We start from the raw sequence: 25,776 nt of genomic DNA on the forward strand, positions 1-25,776 counted from the left end.
TTAAGCCTCGTACACACGATTGGTTAACCAGAGGACAACGGTCTGAAGGACCGTTTTCATAGGTTAACCGATGAAGCTGACTGATGGTCCGTCACGCCTACACACCATAGGTTAAATAACCGATCGTGTCAGAACGCGGTGACGTAAAAAACAACGACGTGCTGAAAAAAACGAAGTTCAATGCTTCCAAGCATGCGTCGACTTGATTCTGAGCATGCGTGGATTTTTAACCGATGGTCATGCCTACTAACGATCGGTTTTGACCTATCGGTTAGGAATCCATCGGTTAATTTTAAAGCAAGTTGTCTTTTTTTTAACCTATGGTTAAATAACCCCCACACACGATCGGTTTTGACCGATGAAAACGGTCCTTCAGACCGTTGTCCTCTGGTTAACGTATCGTGTGTACGAGGCCTTATCCACAATACAAAGAAAGAAGAATCAATTCTCTTCTAAATTTACCAAAATATTTTTTTCTGTAAATTGAAGTGATAAAATGCAAAAAATTAACCACTTACTCAGTTTTTGGATCATACATCCCACGGTCATTCCGCTCAGCATTGTATAGGGGAGGATTATATCCTGGGAACTCCACCTGTGGATAATGTACGAGGTAAGCTGATCACTTTCATATCAGGAACTTCTCCATGGTCACCACTTCTCCTCTGTGTTGCCGTCATTCTGTGGTAGTCTTTTACATGCCCCAAGATATTCACCCTCTAAGGCCCTCGTACACACGACCGAACATGTCCGCTGAAACTGGTCCGCGGACCAGTTTCAGCGGACATGTTCGGTCGTGTGTACGGCCGACCGGACAATTGTCCGGCGGATCGGACAGGTTTCCAGCGGACAAATGTTTCTTAGCATGCTAAGAAACATGTCCGCTGGAAGCCTGTCCGTCGGACATGTTCGGTCGTCTGTACAGACTCACCAGACATGTTCGCTCGGCCGAAAGCCCTCACATGCGTCGAAGTGATTCGACGCATGCGTGGAAGCATTGAGCTTCCAGGGCCGCGCACGTCGCCGCGTAATCGTTGCGCCGACGGCGCGGCCACGTCACCGCGTATCGTGTCCGCACGGATTTTCATCGGACAGTCCGTCCGTGTGTACGAGGCCTTAGTCAATAACCCCTTTCTGCCCACCCAATGCAGTCCTTCAACTGGGTCTTCAAGGGTAAGTTCATTTTGTTTTATTATTCCAGCTCCCCTATGTACCATTATACCATAATGCTGCGTACACACGGTCTGAATTTCTGACAACAAATGTTCGATGTGAGCTTGTTGTCGGAAAATCCGACCGTGTGTAGGCACCATCGGACATTTGCTGTCAGAATTTCCGACAACAAATGTTTGAGAGCTGGTTCTCAATTTTTCCGACAACAAAAGTTTTGCTCGGAAATTTCGATTGTGCGTAGCCAATTGTGGCAGGGGGGGAATGGTTCATTGGTGGCAGTGCCGATCCTGACCTCCTTGGGGGCCCTAAGCAAAATGACATGGCACATTAAAAATGAGAAGCGGGGGGCGCTGACGACAGAGACATGTCACATTAAAGAAAGTTGAGAAGCGGGGGGGAGGGGGTGTTCTGCTGTCGGAAATGACATCTTACATTAAATTGAGAAGCGGGGGGTGCTGCTGACTTCTTACCTCTTCTCCCATGCAGCCAGCGAGTTGAGAAGCGGGGTGAGGGGGCGAAAATGATTTCTCACCAGGCAGGGCCACTAGTAATTTGGGGGGCCCTTCGCAGCTTGGCGGGGCCCTAAGTGCCTTGCATAGTGAGCCTATAGGGCGGATCGGCTCTAATTGGTGGCAGGGGATGATGGTGGCAGAGGGGAATAGTGCATTGGTGGCAGGGGATGATGGTGGCAGAGGGGTGGTGGCAGAGGGGGATGGTGGCATAGGGGAATTGTGCATTGGTGGCAGAGGGGAATGGTGCATTGTTGGCAGAGGGGTGGTGGTGGCAGAGGGGAATGGTGCATTGGTGGCAGAGGGTGATGGTGGCAGAGGGGAATGGTGCATTGGTGGCAGGGGGTGTTGGTGGCAGGGGGAGATGGTGGCAGAGGGAGATGGTGTGGTGGTGGCAGAGGGGAGTGGTGGCAGAGGGGAATGATGCGTTGGTGGCAGAGGGGAATGGTACATTGGTGGCAGGGTGTGATGGTGGCAGAGGGGGGTTGTGGCAGGTGATGATGGGGGCAGGAGGTGATTGGACTAAATAATTTGCCCTTAATATGTCGAAAATAACAAAAATATGTTTTTTTACCTTAATATCTACCTTAAATCACATTGCTATTTGCCTAGTGTACTTGTTTGTAGCCTAAATACTGAAATGTGCACCTAAAAATGTAAATTTGGAACTTTTGTGAAATACCAGTAAAAATGTGCCAGACACAGAACTAAGGGGTGTGTAAGATAAATAAAAAGCTTTTTACTTCTGAAAAAGAAGTACACTAATGGTATATTGGTACAAAGGAGAGCTGGAATTTAGAAAAAAAAAAAAGGGTGAACTTATCCTTTAAAGGGTGGTGGGGGGTGGGATTGGGATGGACTTCCCAATCGGTTGTCACAATTGTCCAATGATCAGGAGCCCACCTCTCTGGCTTTCAATCATAACTAGACACTGTTATGATACTCACCTCCCAAGGCACAAACTCATCAGGCACTGGGTAGCGGGTCATTTTAGAGTCTGGGTACTGCAGGATCCGAGAGTTCACGTGGTACAGACAGTGCTTCTCTCCACTTCCATTTGGGCTTGCTGCAGTCTTATCTTCTTTGTTCTGGGAGTTGCTATCTACTGACCGGGAAGACAAGAGAGATATAATAACAGAACCCACCATATCATTATATGCAATACAGACCAGACCAATCTTACCTAATATGTGTGTCTTAGTGCTGGCACCTTTCTCCGTCAGGGCTGTGATGATCCAGTTCAGTTTTAGTGTAGACTGATCCATATGTAATGCAAGAAACCACAGTTAAGATGGACAATCTCTATACAATTACATTTAGATTTACCAAAACTATATGATATGAAGGAAAACCAAAACAACCAAATACTTTTCTATCAAATGAGACAGGTCCTTGCTCTACATCAGTGGTTCTCAGCCTGGGGGTCGGGACCCCCTTGGAGGTCAAATGGTGATTTGCCAGGGGTCACCAAATCCTGGGCTGTTCTTGGAGCCTGTGCCACCCACTCAGCCTCTTTGCAGCCACCCATTCAGTTTGCGGCGTGGCTGGGGGGCAGAGACTAGAGGTCAGCTGACTGGTGAGGAATGTGAAGTGGGAGGGGCTGGAGGAGACCCTATCCCCTGATTTTGGGATAGGTGTCACTGCTGCAAGACACCACAATATCGAAGACACAGTTATTAACATGAGTAACGTGATTAGAGTTGCCATTTAAAGTCCCCACTGCAGTTCTCAGATCAGCAGATGACCTTCATCAAGAGCACCCAAATTGGCTGATCAGAACCCCCCCCCCCCCCCCTGCACTGCCACTCATGCCATTCCCTCCACCCACCACGGAGTAAGAGAAGGAATGATAATAGAGAATACATGGATTGGAGAGAAAAGAGGGAAGGAACAAAGAAAAAGGGAGAGGAAGAATAAGAGAAAGAACAAGAAAGACGGCTAGAGAGAGGGATGAGGGGGAAAAAAAACAAGAAATTGGGATAGAGAGAGATAAAAGGGAAAGAAAGGAGAACAAAGAGAAAGAGGGGAACATCCTAAAATATACCATAAGGGCAGGGCCGGCCCTATGATGGGACCGGGTGGTACCATGGGTACCAGGCAGCACTTTTAGGGGGGCAGCATACTGATGCCCACCAGCCCGTTCCGCCAGCTCCGCTACCCAAATAAAATTGATGTCCTTTTTTTTCCCACAAATAGAGCTTTCTTTTGGTGATATTTGATCACCTCTGCGGTTTTTAATTTTGTGTGCTATAAATATATATATTTTTTAACTTTTTGCTATAATAAATATCCCCAAAATTTAGAAAAATAAACTATTTTCTCAGTTTAGGCCAATATGTATTCTTCTACATATTTTTGGTACCAAAAAACCCACAATTAGCGTACATTGATTAGTTTGCGCAAAAGACATTGTGGCCGCCGGCAATTCACAGGTCCCTTTATACTCCTGGATACATGTATAGAGCCCATGGCAGGTCCTTTTATACGCCTATATGCATGTATAGAGCCATGACAGGCCCTCTTTATACATCTATAGAGCCATGACAGGCCCTCGTTATACTCCTTTATACATGTATAGAGCCATGGCAGGTCCTCTTTATACTCCTATATACATTTATAGAGCCATGACAGGTCCTCGTTATACTCCTTTATACATGTATAGAGCCATGACAGGTCCTCTTTATACTCTTTTATACATGTATAGAGCCATGACAGGTCCTCTTTATATTCCTTTACATGTAAAGAGTCTCGACAGGTCCTCTATATACATGTATAGAGCCATGACAGGCCCTCGTTATACTCCTTTATACATGTATAGAGCCATGGCAGGTCCTCTTTATACTCCTATATACATTTATAGAGCCATGACAGGTCCTCTTTATACTTCTTTATACATGTATAGAGCCATGACAGGTCCTCTTTATACTCTTTTATACATGTATAGAGCCATGACAGGCCCTCGTTATACTCCTTTATACATGTATAGAGCCATGACAGGTCCTCTTTATACTCTTTTATACATGTATAGAGCCATGACGGGTCCTCTTTATACTTCTTTATGCATGTATAGAGCCATGACGGGTCCCCTTTAGTTATCATGATATAAAATAATGAATGTGGGGGCCTTTTGGTTGGCGTGATTTTTTTTCGGGGGGGGGGGGGGCAGCATTTTATTCTTGGTCCCAGGCAGCACAATGTCTTGGGCCGGCACTGCATAAGGGGTTATAATACTGTACGAGTGGAAGGGACTCGGGGAGAGCTAAATGTCCGCAGGTTAGGGGGCGCAAATTACTTGCCTTGGGTGCTGAAAATAATGTTAGGGGTCCCTACAACCCTTGAAATTCTATCAAGGGGTCACGGCACTAAGAGGTTGAGAACCACTGCTCTACATAGCTGATGGTGGATCTAAAGGGGATTGCATGATCATATTGTGTGTGGTCAGCTTTAGAATTACAGGGGTGCAGGACTGCTTTGGCTTAAAGGAGACAGACCCCCTATGTGATTACATTTACAAAGTCACCCTGCAAGGCAAAGGCATAATGAGCTAGTATGCATAGCATACTTGCTCATTATGAAGCACTTACCTGAGATCGAAGCCCCCGCAGCGGTGCTCGGACACCTCCTCCCTCTGCGCCATCTCTTCAGGTCTCACTTCCGCATATCGCGGCTCCGACACTGTGACTGTCCGGAGCCGCGATGACGTCAATCCCGCGCATGCGCGTGGGTGCCAACACTTGCGGCTTCCCATCACGGCTTCTTCACTCTGAGTGCGCCTGCGTGCCGTTGTCTACGACGCATGGGCCGGAGACAGAGGTGCCTTTCTTTTGCAAATATCTATGGAGGTTTAGGAGATATTTGTTGCACCTACAGGTAAGTCTTAAACTAGGCTTACCTGTAGGTGAAAGTGTGTTGTAAGGGTAAACACTTTAAAGTGGTTATATAAACCCTTACGTATACCCAGCGAAGTGACTGGCCTCAGGAGATATACAGAGATGAAGCACATGCTCCTAAGTTGTACCTGTTTATCTGCAGCAGTCTGTATTATTATTATTATTATTATTATTATACAGGATTTATAGCGTGCCAACAGTTTACACAGCACTTTACAATATAAAAGGGAGACAATACAGTTATAATACAATAAAATACAAGAGGATTAAGAGGGTCCTGCTCAGAAGAGCTTACAATCTAATAGGGTGGGGCAGGTGGTACAAAAGGTTGTAACTGTGGGACAAGTGAGCTGATGGAAGTGGTGAAAGATTAGTTGGAGGTGTGATAGGCTTCCCTGAAGAGTTTTCAGGGATCGCCTGAAGGTAGCTAGAGTAGGGGATAGCCGGACAGGTTGAGGTAGCGAGTTCCAGAGGATGGAAGAGGCTCTAGAGAAATCCTGGAGACAAGCATGGGAGGAGGAGACGAGAGAGCTTGAGAGTAGGACATCTTGAGAAGAGCGGAGAGGTCTTGAGCCTTAAGCTCCTCCACTATGGGACTGTAGAGGGGGCCATATCACTATGGGACTGTAGAGGGGGCCATACCCTCCGTTATGGGACTGTAGAGGGGGCCATACCCTCCGTTATGGGACTGTAGAGGGAGCCATACCCTCCACTATGGGACTGTAGAGGGGGGCCATACCCTCCGTTATGGGACTGTAGAGGGGGCCATACCTTCCACTATGGGACTGTAGAGGGGGCCATACCCTCCACTATGGGACTGTAGAGGGGGCCATACCCTCCGTTATGGGACTGTAGAGGGGGCCACACCCTCCGTTATGGGACTGTAGAGGGGGCCACACCCTCCGTTATGGGACTGTAGAGGGGGCCATACCTTCCACTATGGGACTGTAGAGGGGGCCATACCCTCCACTATGGGACTGTAGAGGGGGCCATACCTTCCACTATGGGACTGTAGAAGGGGCCATATCCTCCACTATGGGACTGTAGAGGGGGCCATACCCTCCACTATGGGACTGTAGAGGGGGCTATACCCTCCACTATGGGACTATAGAGGGGGTCATACCCTCCACTATGGGACTGTAGAGGGGGCCATACCCTCCGTTATGGGACTGTAGAGGGGGCCATACCCTCCGTTATGGGACTGTAGAGGGGGCCATACCCTCCGTTATAGGACTGTAGAGGGGGCCATACCCTCCATTATGGGACTGTAGAGGGGGCCATACCCTCCGTTATGGGACTGTAGAGGGGGCCATACCCTCCGTTATGGGACTGTAGAGGGGGCCATACCCTCCACTATGGGACTGTAGAGGGGGCCATACCCTCCGTTATGGGACTGTAGAGGGAGCCATACCCTCCACTATGGGACTGTAGAGGGGGGCCATACCCTCCACTATGGGACTGTAGAGGGGGCCATACCCTCTGTTATAGGACTGTAGAGGGGGCCATACCCTTCGTTATGGGACTGTAGAGGGGGCCATACCCTCCATTATGGGACTGTAGAGGGGGCCATACCCTCCGTTATGGGACTGTAGAGGGGGCCATACCCTCCACTATGGGACTGTAGAGGGGGCCATACCCTCCACTATGGGACTGTAGAGGGGGGCCATACCCTCCACTATGGGACTGTAGAGGGGGGCCATACCCTCCACTATGGGACTGTAGAGGGGGCCATACCCTCTGTTATGGGACTGTAGAGGGAGCCATACCCTCCACTATGGGACTGTAGAGGGGGCCATACCCTCCACTATGGGACTGTAGAGGGGGCCATACCCTCCACTATGGGACTGTAGAGGGGGCCATACCCTCCACTATGGGACTGTAGAGGGGGCCATACCCTCCGTTATGGGACTGTAGAGGGGGCCATACCCTCCATTATGGGACTGTAGAGGGGGCCATACCCTCCATTATGGGACTGTAGAGGGGGCCATACCCTCCGTTATGGGACTGTAGAGGGGGCCATACCCTCCACTATGGGACTGTAGAGGGGGCCATACCCTCCGTTATGGGACTGTAGAGGGAGCCATACCCTTCGTTATGGGACTGTAGAGGGGGGCCATACCCTCCACTATGGGACTGTAGAGGGGGGCCATACCCTCCACTATGGGACTGTAGAGGGGGCCATACCCTCTGTTATAGGACTGTAGAGGGGGCCATACCCTTCGTTATGGGACTGTAGAGGGGGCCATACCCTCCATTATGGGACTGTAGAGGGGGCCATACCCTCCGTTATGGGACTGTAGAGGGGGCCATACCCTCCACTATGGGACTGTAGAGGGGGCCATACCCTCCGTTATGGGACTGTAGAGGGAGCCATACCCTCCACTATGGGACTGTAGAGGGGGGCCATACCCTCCACTATGGGACTGTAGAGGGGGCCATACCCTCTGTTATGGGACTGTAGAGGGAGCCATACCCTCCACTATGGGACTGTAGAGGGGGCCATACCCTCCGTTATGGGACTGTAGAGGGGGCCATACCCTCCGTTATGGGACTGCAGAGGGGGCCATACCCTTCGTTATGGGACTGTAGAGGGGGCCATACCCTTCATTATGGGACTGTAGAGGGGGCCATACCCTCCACTATGGGACTGTAGAGGGGGCCATACCCTCCACTATGGGACTGTAGAGGGGGCCATACCCTCCACTATGGGACTGTAGAGGGGGCCATACCCTCCACTATGGGACTGTAGAGGGGGCCATACCCTCCGTTATGGGACTGTAGAGGGGGCCATACCCTCCGTTATGGGACTGTAGAGGGGGCCATACCCTCCGTTATGGGACTGTAGAGGGGGCCATACCCTCCGTTATGGGACTGTAGAGGGGGCCATACCCTCCGTTATGGGACTGTAGAGGGGGCCATACCCTCCATTATGGGACTGTAGAGGGGGCCATACCCTCCATTATGGGACTGTAGAGGGGGCCATACCCTCCGTTATGGGACTGTAGAGGGGGCCATACCCTCCACTATGGGACTGTAGAGGGGGCCATACCCTCCGTTATGGGACTGTAGAGGGAGCCATACCCTCCACTATGGGACTGTAGAGGGGGGCCATACCCTCCACTATGGGACTGTAGAGGGGGCCATACCCTCTGTTATAGGACTGTAGAGGGGGCCATACCCTTCGTTATGGGACTGTAGAGGGGGCCATACCCTCCATTATGGGACTGTAGAGGGGGCCATACCCTCCGTTATGGGACTGTAGAGGGGGCCATACCCTCCACTATGGGACTGTAGAGGGGGCCATACCCTCCGTTATGGGACTGTAGAGGGAGCCATACCCTCCACTATGGGACTGTAGAGGGGGGCCATACCCTCCACTATGGGACTGTAGAGGGGGCCATACCCTCTGTTATGGGACTGTAGAGGGAGCCATACCCTCCACTATGGGACTGTAGAGGGGGCCATACCCTCCGTTATGGGACTGTAGAGGGGGCCATACCCTCCGTTATGGGACTGCAGAGGGGGCCATACCCTTCGTTATGGGACTGTAGAGGGGGCCATACCCTTCATTATGGGACTGTAGAGGGGGCCATACCCTCCGCTATGGGACTGTAGAGGGGGCAATACCCTCCACTATGGGACTGTAGAGGGGGCCATACCCTCCACTGTGGGACTGTAGAGGGGGCCATACCCTCCACTATGGGACTGTAGAGGGGGCCATACCCTCCGTTATGGGACTGTAGAGGGGGCCATACCCTCCACTATGGGACTATAGAGGGGGCCATACCCTCCGTTATGGGACTGTAGAGGGGGCCATACCCTCCGTTATGGGACTGTAGAGGGGGTCATACCCTCCACTATGGGACTGTAGAGGGGGCCATACCCTCCACTATGGGACTGTAGAGGGGGCCATACCCTCCACTATGGGACTGTAGAGGGGGCCATACCCTTCGTTATGGGACTGTAGAGGGGGTCATACCCTCCGTTATAGGACTGTAGAGGGGAACTGAGGAATATTACCTGCTCTTCCAGCGCAGTCACCCTTTTCTCCAGCAGACGCAGCACAGCGAAGACACTGCACCAAAAACAAATATGACATGTCAGGAATACATTATATAACATGTAAAAGTTGTATGAGATTACAGGTACAGCATTTTCTTAATTCGGCGGTCAGTGTAGCAATTTGTCACAGTTTAGAATAAGCAAAAAAAAAAAATAATAAAAAGTCCTCAAAGCCCACTGACTTCAAACATGAATTACTGTAAGAAACTTATCAAAGTTGCTTAATTTTAGATATTCTTTTGAGGAGGAGTCAGTGGTATATATCAGTTATTGTATTAAAAATATTCAGTAAAAACCTGGAGCTAGATCCACAAAGCGTTTACGCTGGCTTATCTATTGATACGCCGCGTAACTTCTAGTTTGCTCCGGCGTATCTTTGTTATGTATCCACAAAACAAGATACGCCTGAAGCTGGGCTAGATCCGACAGGCGTACGTCTTAGTACGCCGTCGGATCTAAGGCGCATATTTACGCTGGCCGCTAGGTAGCGTTTCCGTAGATTTCCGCATCGAGTATGCAAATTAGCTAGATACGGCGATCTACGAACGTACATCCGGCGCATTTTTTTACGTCGTTTCCGTAAGGCTTTTTTCGGCGTATAGTTACCCCTGCTATATGAGGCGTATCCTATGTTAAGTATGGACGTCGTTCCCACGTCGAATTTTGAAAATTTTGCGTAAGTCGTTCGCGAATAGGGCTTTGCGTAGAATGACGTTCACGTCGTAAGCATTGGCTTGTTGCGGGTTAATTTCGAGCATGCGCACTGGGACACCCCCACGGACGGCGCATTTGCGCCGTTCAGAAAAAAATTAATTTACGTCGGGTCAAGACGTATTACCATAAAACACGCCCCCATCTCATCCATTTGAATTGCGCGCCCTTACGCCGACACAGTTACACTACGCCGCCATAGCTTACGGCGCAAATTCTTTGAGAATACGGGAAATACGCTGTAAGTTACGGCGGCGTAGTGTATCTGAGATACACTACGCCGGCCGTAAAGAAGCGCCGCGCTTCGTGGATCTGGCCCTCGGTGTAGACTCTACTTCTTAGGCTGCATTTACACGTAGAATTTTTTTTATTAGCCAATAGAGAAAACTATTATTTGTTGCATCGTTTGTTGCTAGGTTTTTCAGCTTTTTTTTTTTAGCTTTTCCATCAGCTTTTATTTATTTTATTATTATTCATTTATTATTAATATATATATATTTTTTTAGGGTAAAGGGTTAGAGCTAGAATAAGATTAGGATTCGGGGTTAGGTTTAGGATTAGGGTTTAATATTTTATTTATGGTCTTATTATTATTATTATTATTATTATTATTATTATTATTTATTTTTTTAGGGTTAGGATGTTACTTCAACTACTAAAAATAATAAATGTAAAATGAATACACAAAAATAATCGTAAATAAATACAATACATGAATACTATGTAATACATAAAAAATTAACCCTTAACCTTAACCTCTTAATCCTTAAAAAATAAATAAAAATAATACTATTATTAAAATATTAATACATAAACACCCTAGCACAAAATAAATAAATATAATTATTATTTATTTCATTTGGGGGGGGGGGGGGGGTGTTTTATTTATTAATATTTTATTAATATTATTTTTAAGGCTACGGGTTCATTATTAGTTGTTTATTATTTCATATTATTAACACACACAGGTTAAACTGGATGGATTGTTGTCTTTATTCAACTGTACCAACTATGCAACTATGTAATTTATTTATGTATTATTTATAATGATTTTTAATTATTTGTGTATTTATTATACATTTATTTATTCATATTTATTAATATAATATCCCCAAAAAAATATTTGTGCAGAAAATCGTGCAAAAATGTACGTTTCGATTTTTATTTTTTCATGGGAATAAAAACTCATCAAAAATGCATAAATCTGCCCAATTTGAGCTACGAAAAAAAAATTCCAGAACTTTTTTTGAGCTTCTGGCCACTTGGAGTAGAGATGGGAACCAGCATTTTGGGGCTTTGAGCTACAAAACGCTGAATTGTGAATAGGCCGGGCATTAGTCCCCAAAATTATATAGGGTCAAAAATATATTAAATTCTAGAAATAGTCCAGCACATTAAAGTTAATACAAAAGTAAAAATTTGTTTGCAAATCCTAGAACACATGAAATGTAAACATTAAGACCCCTTTCACACTGGCGCAGTTTGCAGGCGCTATCACGTGGTAAACGGCCGCTATCAGCGGCAATTTACCGCGATCCGTGATGCGCCGGGTCCTCTGGAGCGCGATTCTGGGAGGACGTCCATGGAGGCGGTGATCAAGTGGTTAATGGAAAGTTCCTTGATGTGCCCCACCTTCAGGGCAGGACGTACCATTGGGCTTGACTGGGCTCAAGCACATGTGCCCCGCCCAATAGGGGGCCCCGGGCTCAATCGCGGAAACCCCCCATTCGTGGCAATTGCGACAATCCTCTCCCACAATTCCGCGGTAATCCCCTGTTCGCGGCAATCCCCTCCCGCAATTTCGCAGCAATCGCAAAAATTTCAGCACCCCCCGCTCAACAACTTCGGTGGATGGATGGAATTCTCAGCAGCCCCCCCCTCAACAACTCCGATGCTCCAGCTGTGTAAGGGCCCGCGGCCCTGGGAAGAGGTAAGCAGTCCATCCAGCGGCTGCCCCCCCCCCCCCCCGCTCAACAAGTATGATCGGTCGGCACACTACCCCCCCCCGCTCTCAACAACCATGATCGGTCGGCGGTCACCCCCCCTTCTCCGATTATTAAGCCCAGGGGCCCCACCACCCTAAGTCCTGCCCTGCCCACCTTGCACACCCTAGAGACACTTGGGGCTTTCTTGTCCCCACACCTCCTCCCCTTATCCCTTATCTCACGACTCGATTCCCGATTGGCCAGGAGGAGAATCAATGTGACATTCATTCGCTATTGTCACACAACTGGGTGGGCTCGGAGTGCAGTGCCCTGCACCCGGAGCCCACCCTTTTTTGAAGCCCATTACAGCCTCTGGCTCTAATCACCTGCTTAACCCCCCCCCATGGAAATCCTGTATGTAGATCAGGGGGCCGACGCATGGATATGGGAGGCAGCGCTCGAGCGCCCCTAATGGACGGCACGCCACTATTTGTAATGGATCCTCTAGTGACCAACAAAGATTATATGGGGCCTACTTGCAGCAGCCATGCTGTGAGAGGTCTTGTTTCGATCATGTTGGAAATCATTACACCGATCCAGTCATCAGATCCGGCTGTTCCATATTACCTATGGCCACTTCACAAGACAGAACCTCTCCTCCCAGAAGGTGAGATGGAGTCCCCCCACATAGGATTGCCCAAAAGTTAGATTCCAACCCACCTCTATACCTTAAAGAGGAGTTCCACCTAAAAATGGAACTTCCTCTTAACCCACTCCTCGCCCCCTTACATGCCACATTTGGCATGTAATTTTTTTGGGGGGGGGAGTGGGGGCTTCAGGAGAAGGGGACTTCCTCCTTCCGCCGAGGGACTGGAAAGGTGATTAGCTTAATCGCCTTTTCACAGCCCCTCCCTGTAGGCGAGTGCCTGTCCAATCGGACGGTGCCGTGCCGCTCGCGCATGCGCACTGCCGCTCGCGCATGCGCAGTGGGTGCCCGGCCGTGAAGCCGAAAGCTGTCACTGCCGGGTGCCCACACTAGGCATGAAGACGCCGGCCGGCGAGGGGGGGCGAGGAGCGGAGCCGCGGCCGGCGCGTCGCTGGAGCCGTGGAGCAGGTAAGTGTCTGTTTATTAAAAGCCAGCAGCTACACTTTTTGTAGCTGCTGACTTTTAATAAACTTAAAAAAAGGGTGGAAAACCCCTTTAATAAATTAATGCACAAGAATCATAGGCTTTGTATAAGTCTGGGAGCCTATTCTGAACACAGCAGACTGCGGAGTTTTCTTGGCGTGCTTCCACTACACTAGCAGAATAATTCATATGCCCAAACGGTAAAGCTTATTTCTGTTCTTCTCTTTCATTTGATAGACACATTTTGTCTTTTTTTTTCTTGTAACTGTATCATTGTACATGTAATTTGTGTACGGTTTTGAAAATTTAAAATGAATAGATGACTCCTGAGTACTAAACTAAGAACGCTGTTACAATATTCCATTCCACCAACCCAAGACAGCTTCTCGACACTCCACAATCCAGCAGACAGGACCCATAAGAATTCCCCAGACAAACGAGACACAGCTCTGTTCTCTGGTTCCAAACGGATAGACCTTTTAATGGTAAACTTAGGCTCTTTTTATACAGTTGAAAGCATGCTGCAGTAATCAAAGGGACAATGACACCCTCCACCCACAACATCATACAATGGGTACTAACGAGTCCCCCTCAATCCACATCTTAGACAGACATTCTTAGCCGGATTCAGGTAGACTTACGACGGCGTATCAGTAGATGCGCCGTCGTAAGTCCGAAAGCGCGCCGTCGTATCTTTAAGCGTATTCTCAAACTGAGATACGCTTCTCTGTTGCTAAGATACGACCGGCGTAAGTCTCCTACGCCGTCGTATCTTAGCTGCATATTTACGCTGGCCGCTAGGGGCTTGTACGTGGATTTACGCCTAGAATATGTAAATGAGCAAGATACGCTGATTCAGGAACATACGTACGCCCGTCGCAGTAAGATACGACGTTTACGTAAGACATACGCCGGTGTAAAGATAAACCACCAAAAAGATGGCGCAGCCCATGCAAGGTATGGACGACGGAACAGCTGTCGTATTTTACGTTGTTTGCGTAAGCGTACGTGAATGGGGCTGGGCGTAGGTTACGTTCACGTTGAAAGCATTGAGCCGACGTCGTGACGTATTTGCGATGTGATTCTGAGCATGCGCGCGCAAGCGCAGTACGAACGGCCCTCATTTACATGGGGTCACGGGTAATTTAAATGTAGCCCGCCCACTACATGCCTACTTTGAATTAGATGGGGTTACGCCGACATAACTTAGGAGGCAAGTACTTGCCTCACTGTGTTACGTCGGCGTAGTGCAAATGGGATGCGTTACGCCGGCTTAAACATACGCAGCTCTTCCTGAATCCGGCTATCTGACTCCACGATAAGCTATTCTCACCTGCTACACAATACACATTCCTTTAGTAAACATAAGTCAGACGTCTGACCTTTAGAGTGTGCCAACTCACATCACATATTATCATCAATAGACTTTCACACAATACAGTGTCAATTAGCACAGCACAATTAAATATCTTAGGAGCCAGACTTAATTAACACAATAGACAATAGAATGCAATCACAGCAAGCTTTATCACTACAGCCAGGTAGCTGCAGGTGAATAACATCAATTAACATCTTAACAGTATGTGTCCCCACATTGAATGAATCGCACTACCAGGGTAAATCCGATTGCCTCTCGGGGGGATCAGGAAGGATTCTTTTCCCCTGCTGTAGCAAATTGGATCATGCTCTGCTGGGGTTTTTTGCCTTCCATTGGATCAACTGTGGGTATGGAGTTGGGTGTATAGGATTGTATTGTGTTTTTTATTGTGTTTGTTTATTTTTGTGGTTGAACTGGATGGACTTGTGTCTTTTTTCAACGTGACTAACTATGTAACTATGTAACACTATTATTGACCGTTTGTTTTCAGAATTAACCACCTGTAATATTTCAAGATATCCTGCAATACATTGTGAATTATCCTTACTGTCCCCATCTCATGTAATTCAAGATATAATTTCTCAGTCATCCTATGCCCCTAGTGGACATAGGATGACCCTAGACCCAAGAGTCATTGGTGAAGCTGAACCAGGAGTACCCCATATCCTTCAAGAGCCTCTGGGTCCCACGGTCCATACCGTTACAGTTGCATTTTGTTACCAGTGGCCCGGATTCAGAGAGCAATTGCGCCTGCGTAACCATAAGTTACGCAGCGCAATTGCTTGCTTGCTCCGGCGTAGCGAATGCTCCTGATTCAGGAACATCGTAACGCCGACTGCAGCCTAAAATCTGCGTGGTATAAGGCTCTTATGCCACGCAGATTTTAGGCTGCATTCTTGCGATGACCGCTAGGGGGGCGCTCCCATTGTGCTCAGTGAGTAGTATGCAAATTGCATACTAACACCGATTCACAATGTTGCGCGAGCCCTGCGTACGCAAGTTACGTCATTTCCATATGGCGTGTTTAGCGTAAGGCTGCCCCTTCTAATAGTAGGGGCAGCCAATGCTAAAGTATACCCGCCGTTCCCGCGTCGCAAAATTTGAATTTCACGTCGTTTGCGTAAGTGATTCGTGAATGGCGCTGGACGCCATTCACGTTCACTTTGAAGCAAATGACGTCCTTGCGACGTCATTTGCCGCAATGCACGTCGGGAAAGTTTCCCGACGGCGCATGCGCTTTACGATCGGCGCGGGAACGCGCCTAAATTTAAATGATTCCCGCCCCCTGCGGGATCTTTTAAATTGCGCGCGCTTACGCCGGGCAATTTTGCCGGCGCGCCCTCGCAATTTTCGGAGCTACTGCTCCGTCAATTTTGCCGGCGCGCCCTCGCAATTTACGGAGCTACTGCTCCGTGAATCGAGGGCAGCGGCGCAATATCGTTGCCCTGTGCCTCCGTAATTTATGCGCAAATCTTACTGAATCTGGGCCAGTGTCTGTATGCTCAGTCTAAGGCCGGCCATACGTGGTTCAAATCTCGCCTGGTTCAGCAGGAACCGGACAAGATTCGTACTGTTAATGGGAAGACTAATTGTACCCGGTTGATCGATCGATCAACTTGAGTACAACCAGCCTCCTGGATTTTCTTGTGATTATCAGTCCGTGTTCAGCCAGGGCTTGGTCCATACCAACCCCTTATATGAGCATGCAGGCCAGCAAGCCAGCAAGCTGCTTGCTGTGGGGGCACTGAAAAAGGGGGAGGGGACAGGAGCTCCAGCCAGGGACCCGAGAAGAGGAGGATTGGGGCTGCAAAACCACTGCACAGGGTAGGCAAGAATTAGGTTTACATTCACTAATACTGACATATAATCACACACATAGGTTGGACTTGATGGACTTGTGTCTTTTTTCAAGCTCACCTACTATGTATCTTTAACGTGCACAAACAATTTAAAGCACTCTGCCATGCTAGCAGACAACATGAGAACATGTCCTGGTTTGCCCTGGGCCCTACAGTGTCTTAAATAAAACCATTCTCTGTAGTTACCCATTAACCACTTAAGGGCCGCCTCCTGCACATATACGTCGGCAGAATGGCACGGCTGGGCACAAGCACGTACAGGTACGTCCTCTTGAAGTGCCAACAGTCCTAAGCTCCGTGACCGCGGGACCCGCGGACCCGATCGCCGCTGGAGTCCCGCGATCGGTCCCCGGAGCTGAAGAACTGGGAGAGCTGTGTGTAAACACTGTGGCGCCATCATTGATCGTGTGTTCCCTTTTATAGGGAAACACAATCAATGACGTCACACCCACAGCCACACCCCCTACAGTTAGAAACACAAATGAGGTCACACTTAACCCCTTCAGCGCCCCCTTGTGGTTAACTCCCAAACTGCAATTGTCGTTTTCACATTAAACAATGCATTTTTAATGCATTTTTTGCTGTGAAAATGACAATGGTCCCAAAAATGTGTCAAAATTGTCCGAAGTGTGCGCTATAATGTCGCAGTCATGAAAAAAATCGCTGATCGCCGCCATTAGTAGTAAAAAAAAAAATAATAATAAAAATGCAATAAAACGATCCCCTATTTTGTAAACGCTATCAATTTTGCGTAAACCAATCGATAAACGCTTATTGCGATTTTTTTTTACCAAAAATAGGTAGAAGAATACGTATCGGCCTAAACTGAGGAAAAAAAATGTTTTATATATTTTTGGGGGATATTTATTATAGCAAAAAGTAAAAAATATTGCATTTTTTTTAAAATTGTCGCTCTATTTTTGTTTATAGCGCAAAAAATAAAAACCGCAGAGGTGATCGAATACCACCAAAAGAAAGCTCTATTTGTGGGGAAAAAAAGGACGCAAATTTTGTTTGGGAGTCACGTCGCACGACCGCGCAATTGTCAGTTAAAGCGACGCAGTGCCGGATCGCAAAAACTGGCCAGGTCCTTTAGCTGCCTAAAGGTCCGGGTCTTAAGTGGTTAAAGTATAAGCAGCAGAGATTACATATCTTACCTTTCATTATGTTCCTGTTGCTTCATCTGCTGGTAATTGTCCTTCATGTAGGACTCCCAGGAGAGCAGCGAGGCCTCTTGTTCTTCATCTAGCTCCCACCCTGCCAGAAGGTAGAAAGTGGCACCAATCAGTGTAATCATGCCGTCTCCACATGCCAGGGTGCTAGGTATATTTCTGCGCTCTGAACTATTCTTTTTGCCCCACATGCAATCACTACCTAAAGCTTGCCGCCTCAACCTCTGCAACATCTCCAAGATACTCCCCTCCGTGACCAATGACACCACAAAGCCAATTCACTCCCTAGTCATCTCTCTCCTCGACTACTGCAACTCCCTCCTCTACCCTTACATAGGCTATCCCTCCCTTCGGTCCATCATGAATGCCGCTGCCAGGCTCATCCACCTTACAAACCACTCAGTATCTGCTGCCCCTTTCTGACAACCCCACAACTGGCTTCTGCTCAACCAACAAATTAAATTGAAAATACTAACAACAACCTACAAAGCCACCCACAACTTTGCCCTCAGTTACATCACTAACCTAGTCTCAAAATACCAACAAAATCATTCTCTTCATTCCTCCCAAGACCTCCTGCTCTCTAGCTTCCATGTCACCTCCTCCCATGCTCGCCTGCAGGACTTCTCCAGAGCCTCTCCCATCCTCTGGAACTCCCTAACCCAATCTGTCTGACTATCTCCTACTCTGTCCACTTTCAGACGATCCCTGAAACCGCATCTCTTCAGAGAGGTCTGTCCGGCCCCCACATAACAACTGTACATTTATTTTCACCATCAGCCCATACCTTTTGTATCTCTTGACCCTGCCTTTTAGATTGTAAGCTCTAACGAGCGGGGCTCTCTGATTTCAATTGTGTTAAATTATATTGTAATTGTACTGCCTGACCTTATGTTGCAAAGCGCTGTGCAAACTGTGGACGCTATATAAATCCTGTATAAGCAAAAATAATAATAATTATAAGAATGACTATAATGTATAGAAATGTATTACAACCTGCGCAAGTGTTATGTACAATCAAGAAGGAATAGAAATGTTCTAACATACAGTACATCTGTAAAGTATTCACAGTGCTTAACCTCCCTGGCGGTATGATTCTGTCAGAAAAAACATGCTAAAAGCGGTACCATTATTTGCAAGGAAATTTGGCGTTTTATATTGTAGGTCTGTAATTTTTAGAAATAACTCACTTAAATCTGACCAAACAAGCTTCTAATAGGCATCCCGGGTATGACATTTTTTTAAAAACAAAATTATAAATTATAATATAATAAATAATTATAAATAATTATAACAAATAATAATATAATTATAATAAAAATTATTCAATAATGTAATCAAATCAAAATCACTGAAATTTGCTCAGTTGCAGAATTGTCGCTGTCATTATTTTTTTTTTTTTATGACGAATTTCCCCACAAATCGCTATCGCACAATTCTGCAAGTGATTATAATTTATTATCGCTGTTTTTTAGCTGATCTAAAACTATTTTTGACATAAAGGGACACTTTTGGTTGCTATGGACAATCTACAGTTTGCAGGGAGAAAGAAACGTTTTTATTATATAAAATGACATGCATGACACAGGACAGACCACTAGGGACAGGGGGGGTGTGTTTTTTTTTACATACAGTACTGTAATCTATAAGATTACAGTATACTGTATGTAAGGTGTTTGTTTACTTTTTTGAATTTGGCGCCGTTCTCCGTCCCCGTGCGTCGTAACGTCGCAGGGAACGGAGATCGGCGTCACACGGAGGCACTGTGTGAATCGAGCGAGGTCCTGCTCGCTCACACAGCGCGGTGGCATCGCTGGATCCAGGGACAAGGTAAGTAACTTGTGCCTGTGGATCTAGCGAGGCAAGCCCGTGGCTGACACGGGGTTACCGATCGTAGCAGGAAAATCTAACCCCGTGTCAGACACGGGAAGACCGCCAGGGAGGTTAAAGGGGTTGTCAATTTTATTTTATTTTTTTCTAAATAGGTTCCTTAACCACTTAAGCCCCAGGCCATTTTGCAGCTAAATGCCTAGGCCAGGTTTTGCGATTCGGCACTGCGCGGTCGTGCGACGTGGCTCCCAAACAAAATTGGCGTCCTTTTTTCCCCACAAATAGAGCTTTCTTTTGGTGGTATTTGATCACCTCTGCGGTTTTTATTTTTTTGCGCTATAAACAAAAATAGAGCGACAATTTTGAAAAAAAATCAATATTTTTTACTTTTTGCTATAATAAATATCCCCCAAAAACATATATAAAACATTATTTTTTCCTCAGTTTAGGCCGATACGTATTCTTCTACCTATTTTTGGTAAAAAAAAAATGCAATAAGCGTTTATTGATTGGTTTGCGCAAAATTTATAGCGTTTACAAAATAGGGGATAGTTTTATTGCATTTTTATTAATTTTTATTTTTTTACTACTATTGGCAGCGATCAGCGATTTTTTTCGTGACTGCGACATTATGGCGGAGACTTCGGACAATTTTGACACATTTTTGGGACCATTGTCATTTTCACAGCAAAAAATGCATTTAAATTGCATTCTTTATTGTGAAAATGACAGTTGCAGTTTGGGAGTTAAACACAGGGGGCGCTGTAGGAGTTAGGGTTCACTTTGTGTGTGTTTACAACTGCAGGGGGGTGTGGCTGTAGGATTGACGTCATCGATCGAGTCTCCCTTATATAAGGGATCACTCGATCGATACGCCGCCACAGTGAAGCACGGGGAAGCCGTGTTTACATACGGCTATCCCCGTGCTTCAGCTCCGGGGAGCGATCGCGACGGAGCGGCTATAAACGAATAGCCGCGCCGTCGTCCCGGATCGCTCCCCGAGGGGATCCGCCCGCTGCACGCAGCGGAGGGGGTCCCGATCGGACCCCCCACCCGCTAGAAGGCAAGGATGTATATATACGCCCTTCTGCCTGTCCGTGCCATTGTGCGGACATAAATAGTCGTGCGGCAGGCGTTAAGGGGTTAAAGTTAGTGCATTGTTGGTTCACTTACCTTTTCCTTCGATTTCCCTTCTCAATGTTTTTTTTCTTTGTCTGAATTTCTTACTTCCTGTTCCTCTTCAGTAAGCTTGCCCCCATCATCCGAGCCGTTCTGGCTGGAGGTTAGTAAGCGTGCTCGTCCCCTCCCTTGGGACTTCATCCTTATGTTCACAGCATCTCCCCGCAGGGATGTAGTCCCAAGGGAGGGGACGAGCACGCTTACTAACCTCCAGCCAGAACGGCTCGGATGATGGGGGCAAGCTTACTGAGGAGGAACAGGAAGTGAGAAATTCAGACAAAGAAAAAAAACATTTAGAAAGGAAATTTAAGGAAAAGGTAAGTGAACCAACAATGCACTAGCCTAACTACTTGCCGACCTGCCGCCGTCGTTTTACGGCGGCAGGTTGGCTCCCCTGCGTGAGAGTCCGTAGCTCTATGTTGGCTCTCTCGCAGGATACTAAGGTCGCGAGCGCGTGCCAGCTCCCGGTCCTGTCAGGGGGGGGGGAAATGCTGATCCTCTGTTCATACAATGTATGAACAGAAGATCAGTGATTTCCCCTAGTGAGGCCACCCCCCCCCACAGTTAGAACACACCCAGGGACATACTTAACCCCTTCCCCGCCCCCTAATGTTAACCCCTTCACTGCCAGTGGCATTTTTATAGTAATCCAATGCATTTTTATAGCACTGATCGCTATAAAAATGCCAATGGTCCCAAAAATGTGTCAAAAGTGTCCGAAGTGTCCGCCATAATGTCGCAGTACTGAAAAAAAAATCGCTGATCGCCGCCATTACTAGTAAAAAAACAATATTAATAAAAATGCCATAAAAATACCCCTTATTTTGTAAACGCTATAACTTTTGTGCAAACCAATCAATAAACGCTTATATTTATTAAAGCAAAGATGAAAAAAATATTATTTTTTTTCAAAATTGTCGCTCTATTTTTGTTTATAGCGCAAAAAATAAAAACCGCAGAGGTGATCAAATACCACCAAAAGAAAGCTCCATTTGTGGGAAAAAAAAGGACGCCAATTTTGTTTGGGAGCCACGTTGCACGACCGCACAATTGTCAGGTAAAGCGACGCAGTCCCGAATCGCAAAAAGTGCTCTGGTCTTTGGGCAGCAATATGGTCCGGGGGTTAAGTGGTTAAAGGAACCTATTTAGAAAATAATAAAACTAACCTTAACAACCCCTTTAACTTTTTCCGCATTTTGTTATGTTACAGTCTTATTCCAAAATTGATTAAATTCATTATTTTCCTCAAAATTCTACAATTAATATCCCATAATGACAATGTGAAAGAAGTTTGTTTGATATCTTTGCAAATTTATAAAAAAAACAAAAAAAATCACATGTACATAAGTATTCACAGCCTTTGGCTGGGTTCACACTATACTACAGGACAGCAGTACTACTTTCATCCTACTTTGCTCTGCGACATCTGTCCTACATCGGTCCTACATTTATCCTACATTGGTCCTACATCCATCCTACTTTCATGAACAGGATACTACTTTGATCCGACTTTGTGATAGTCTGACTTGTTCTTTGACCAATCAAAACAATCCCAGAGTGAGATAAATTCCTTTTACTGCTGCTGTAATCAGCATGTCGGATGTCAAAAGTCAGATCGTTAGGACAAGGCTCCTACTTTGGTCCGACTTCAATGATATTCAATGGGCTGAAGTAGGATCAATGTAGGACCAAAGTAGTACAGGGAGCATTTTCAAAGTCGGACCGACTTGTGTAGGACCAGTTAAGACGGCTTCCATAGGGAAACATTGATTTTCACACGTCATGCTACATGAGCTCCCAATGTAGGACCGTTTGTCGGACAAGTGTGAACCCAGCCTTTGCCATGACACAAAATTGAGCTCAGGTGCCTCCTGTTTCTACTGATCATCCTTGAGGCTGGGTTCACACTACTACACTACTTTCATCCTACTTTGCTCTGCTACATTGGTCCTACATTGGTCCTACATCCATCCTACTTTCATGAACAGGATACTACTTTGGTCCGACTTCAATGATATTCAATGGGCCTGAAGTAGGATCAATGTAGGACCAAAAGTAGTACAGGGAGCATTTTCAAAGTCGGACCGACTTGTGTAGGACGCTACAAGACGCTCTCATAGAGAAACATTGAACACAGAGCAAAGTAGGATGAAAGTAGTGTAGTAGTGTGAACCCAGCCTGAGGCTGGGTTCACACTACTACACTACTTTCATCCTACTTTGCTCTGCTACATTGGTCCTACACTGATCCTACATTGGTCCTACATTGGTCCTACATTGATCCTACATTGGTCCTACATCCATCCTACTTTCATGAACAGGATACTACTTTGATCCGACTTTGTGATAGTCTGACTTGTTCTTTGACCAATCAAAACAATCCCAGAGTGAGATAAATTCCTTTTACTGCTGCTGTAATCACAAGTCGGATGTCAAAAGTCGGATGGTTAGGACAAGGCTCCTACTTTGATCCTACTTTAATGATATTCAATGGGCTGATGTAGGATCAAAGTAGGACCAAAGTAGTACAGGGAGTAGTTTCAAAGTCGGACCGACTTGTGTCGGACCAGTTAAGACAGCTCTCATAGGGAAACATTGATTTTCACACGTCATGCTACATGAGCTCCCAATGTAGGACCGTTGTAGGACAAGTGTGAACCCAGCCTTAGATGTTTCTACAACTTGATTGGCATCCACTTGTGGTAAATTTAGCTGATTGGACATGATTTGGAAAAGCACACACCTGTCTATTGAAGGTCCCACAGGTAACAGTGCGTGTCAAAACACAAAACCAAGCCATGAAGTCCAAGGAATTGCCTGTAGACCTCCAAGACAGGATTGTATCGAGGCACAGATCCGGGGAAGGATACAGAATAATTTCTGCAGCATTGAAGGTCCCAATGAGCATAGTGGCCTCCATCATCCAGAAATGGAAGAAGTTTTGAACCACCAGGACTCTTGCTAGAGTGGGCCTCTCTGCCAAACTGAGCAATCAGAGGAGAAGGGCCTTAGTCAGGGAGGTGACCAAGAACCCGATGGTCAGAGCTCCAGCGTTTCTCTGTGGAGAGAGGAGAACCTTCCAGAAGAACAACCATCTCTGCAGCACTCCACTGTTGTAATATTAATATAGATGTGTAGGTATTTAAAATATTGTGTTATGTGTATGGCATGGTATTTATGTGTGACATACAGGCATTCAAGGTTACTCATCAAAGGGTGTTTGCTGACCAAAGGGGTTAGTGGTCAAACACAGATCAAAGGAACAGCTGAAGACCCTTTGATGTGTTAATCTTATCTAAGACTAGGTGTGTGAAATGGCCTGGTACTTCCTTACATACATAAGGAAGTATTTATTTATGGTAATTAGACTTGGGGAAGTTTCCATTGACCTGGAAGAACCACTCCCTCCTATGTGAGACCAGCATTAGAGGCAGTCAAGCTGGCATTCAGTCTGGTCTTCAATGAGAAATATGGCACATGTCTAGGAATTATATACTCTGTTGGATTTGTATCGACTTTGTATGTTATTGGAAGTTAATTAAATTTTGCGTTTTCTGGAGAGCCTGGTGTGTTGCTGCGAAACAACAAATTTATAGTCATAATACTAACATCTAAGATATCAATTATCTAACCGGACTACTGGACACTATACATCTAGATCACTACATCCACCAATCAGGCCTGTATGGTAGAGTGGCCAGATGGAAGACACTCCTCAATAAAAGGCACATGACAGCCTGCCTGGAGTTTTCCAAATGGCAGCTGAAGGACTCTCAGACCATAAGAAACAAAATTCTCTGGTCTGATGAAATAAAGATTGAACTCTTTGGCCTGAATGGCAAGCATCATGTTTGGAGGAAGCCAGGCACCGCTTATCACCCGACCAATACCATCCCTACAGTGAAGCATGGTGGTGGCAGTATCATACTGTAGGGGGGACTGGGAGACTAATCAGGATAGGGGGAAAGATGAATGCAGCAATGTACAGAGACATGCTTGATGAAAACCTGCTCCAGAGCACTCTGGACCTCAGACTGGGGGAAGGTTCATCTTCCAACAGGACAATGACCCAAATCCAGGGCTGGACTGGGACAGAAATTTGGCCCTGGACTTCATCCAGACTGGCCCACTTTGACGGCCGGACAACTTCCGCACCCCCTCTTCCCCTTCACTAGCCACTAGCCATTCTACTTTATTAGATACTGGTACTCTTATAGGCAGTACCAGTTGGGAAGCTAGACATTATTTCACCCGGGGCAAAGAATCAGTTCGGTGCCCCCCCTTATGGGACAAGATTAGGTAGAAGTGAGAAACTCCCAGGCCATAGCTGTTAAGACAGCTGTCTGTCCCCTCCCCCCATGCACCTCTGTCTTCCCCCCTGCTCCTCTGGTCCTCCCCCTGCTTCTTTGTTCCCCCCCAGGTGATCGCTGTGGGGAGGGAGAGACAGAGGAGCGGAGGGGGGCGGCAGTCCGCTGTCACTGAAGCCGGCCCACCGAGCCATCGGCCCACCGGGAAACTCCCTGTAGTCCCAATGGCCAGTCCATCCCTGCCCAAATCACACAACCAAGATAATAAAGGAGTGGCTATGGGACATCTCTATTATTGTCCTTGAGTGGCCCAGCCAGAGCTTAGACTTTAACCTGATTGAACATCTCTGAAGAGATTTGAAAATGGCTGTGCACCTACGTTCCCCATCCAACCTGATGGAGCTTGAGAGGTCCTGCAAAGAAGAATGGGAGAAACTGCCCCAACATAGGTGTGCCAAGCATCATACTCAAAAAGACTTGAGGTTGTAATTGGTGCCAAAGGTGCTTCACTAAAGAATTGAGAAAAGGATGTGAATACTTATGTACATGGGATTTCAGATTTTTTTTTTTATAAATTTGCAAAGATTTCAAACCAACTTCTTTTAAGTGGTCATTATGGGGTATTGTTTGTAGAATTTTTTGGAAAATAATGG

General features: G+C 46.7%; 1 protein-coding gene across 1 annotated transcript in view; it reads right to left on the reverse strand.

The window, feature by feature from the left end:
- The window catches only part of LOC120928184 (transient receptor potential cation channel subfamily M member 2-like), a 199,865-nt gene that overhangs the window by 21,863 nt on the left and 152,226 nt on the right, over positions 1 to 25,776 (reverse strand). Inside the window, exons 24-28 of the mRNA XM_040339294.1 lie at positions 17,794 to 17,893; positions 9,593 to 9,647; positions 2,866 to 2,938; positions 2,630 to 2,787; positions 519 to 595 (exon numbers count right to left, since the gene is read on the reverse strand). Of these exons, the coding sequence (XP_040195228.1) occupies positions 519 to 595; positions 2,630 to 2,787; positions 2,866 to 2,938; positions 9,593 to 9,647; positions 17,794 to 17,893 (463 nt within the window). The remainder of the gene's footprint in view (positions 1 to 518; positions 596 to 2,629; positions 2,788 to 2,865; positions 2,939 to 9,592; positions 9,648 to 17,793; positions 17,894 to 25,776) is intronic.

This window comes from Rana temporaria, chromosome 2, assembly GCF_905171775.1.
Source record: "Rana temporaria chromosome 2, aRanTem1.1, whole genome shotgun sequence".
Lineage (NCBI taxonomy): Eukaryota > Metazoa > Chordata > Amphibia > Anura > Ranidae > Rana > Rana temporaria.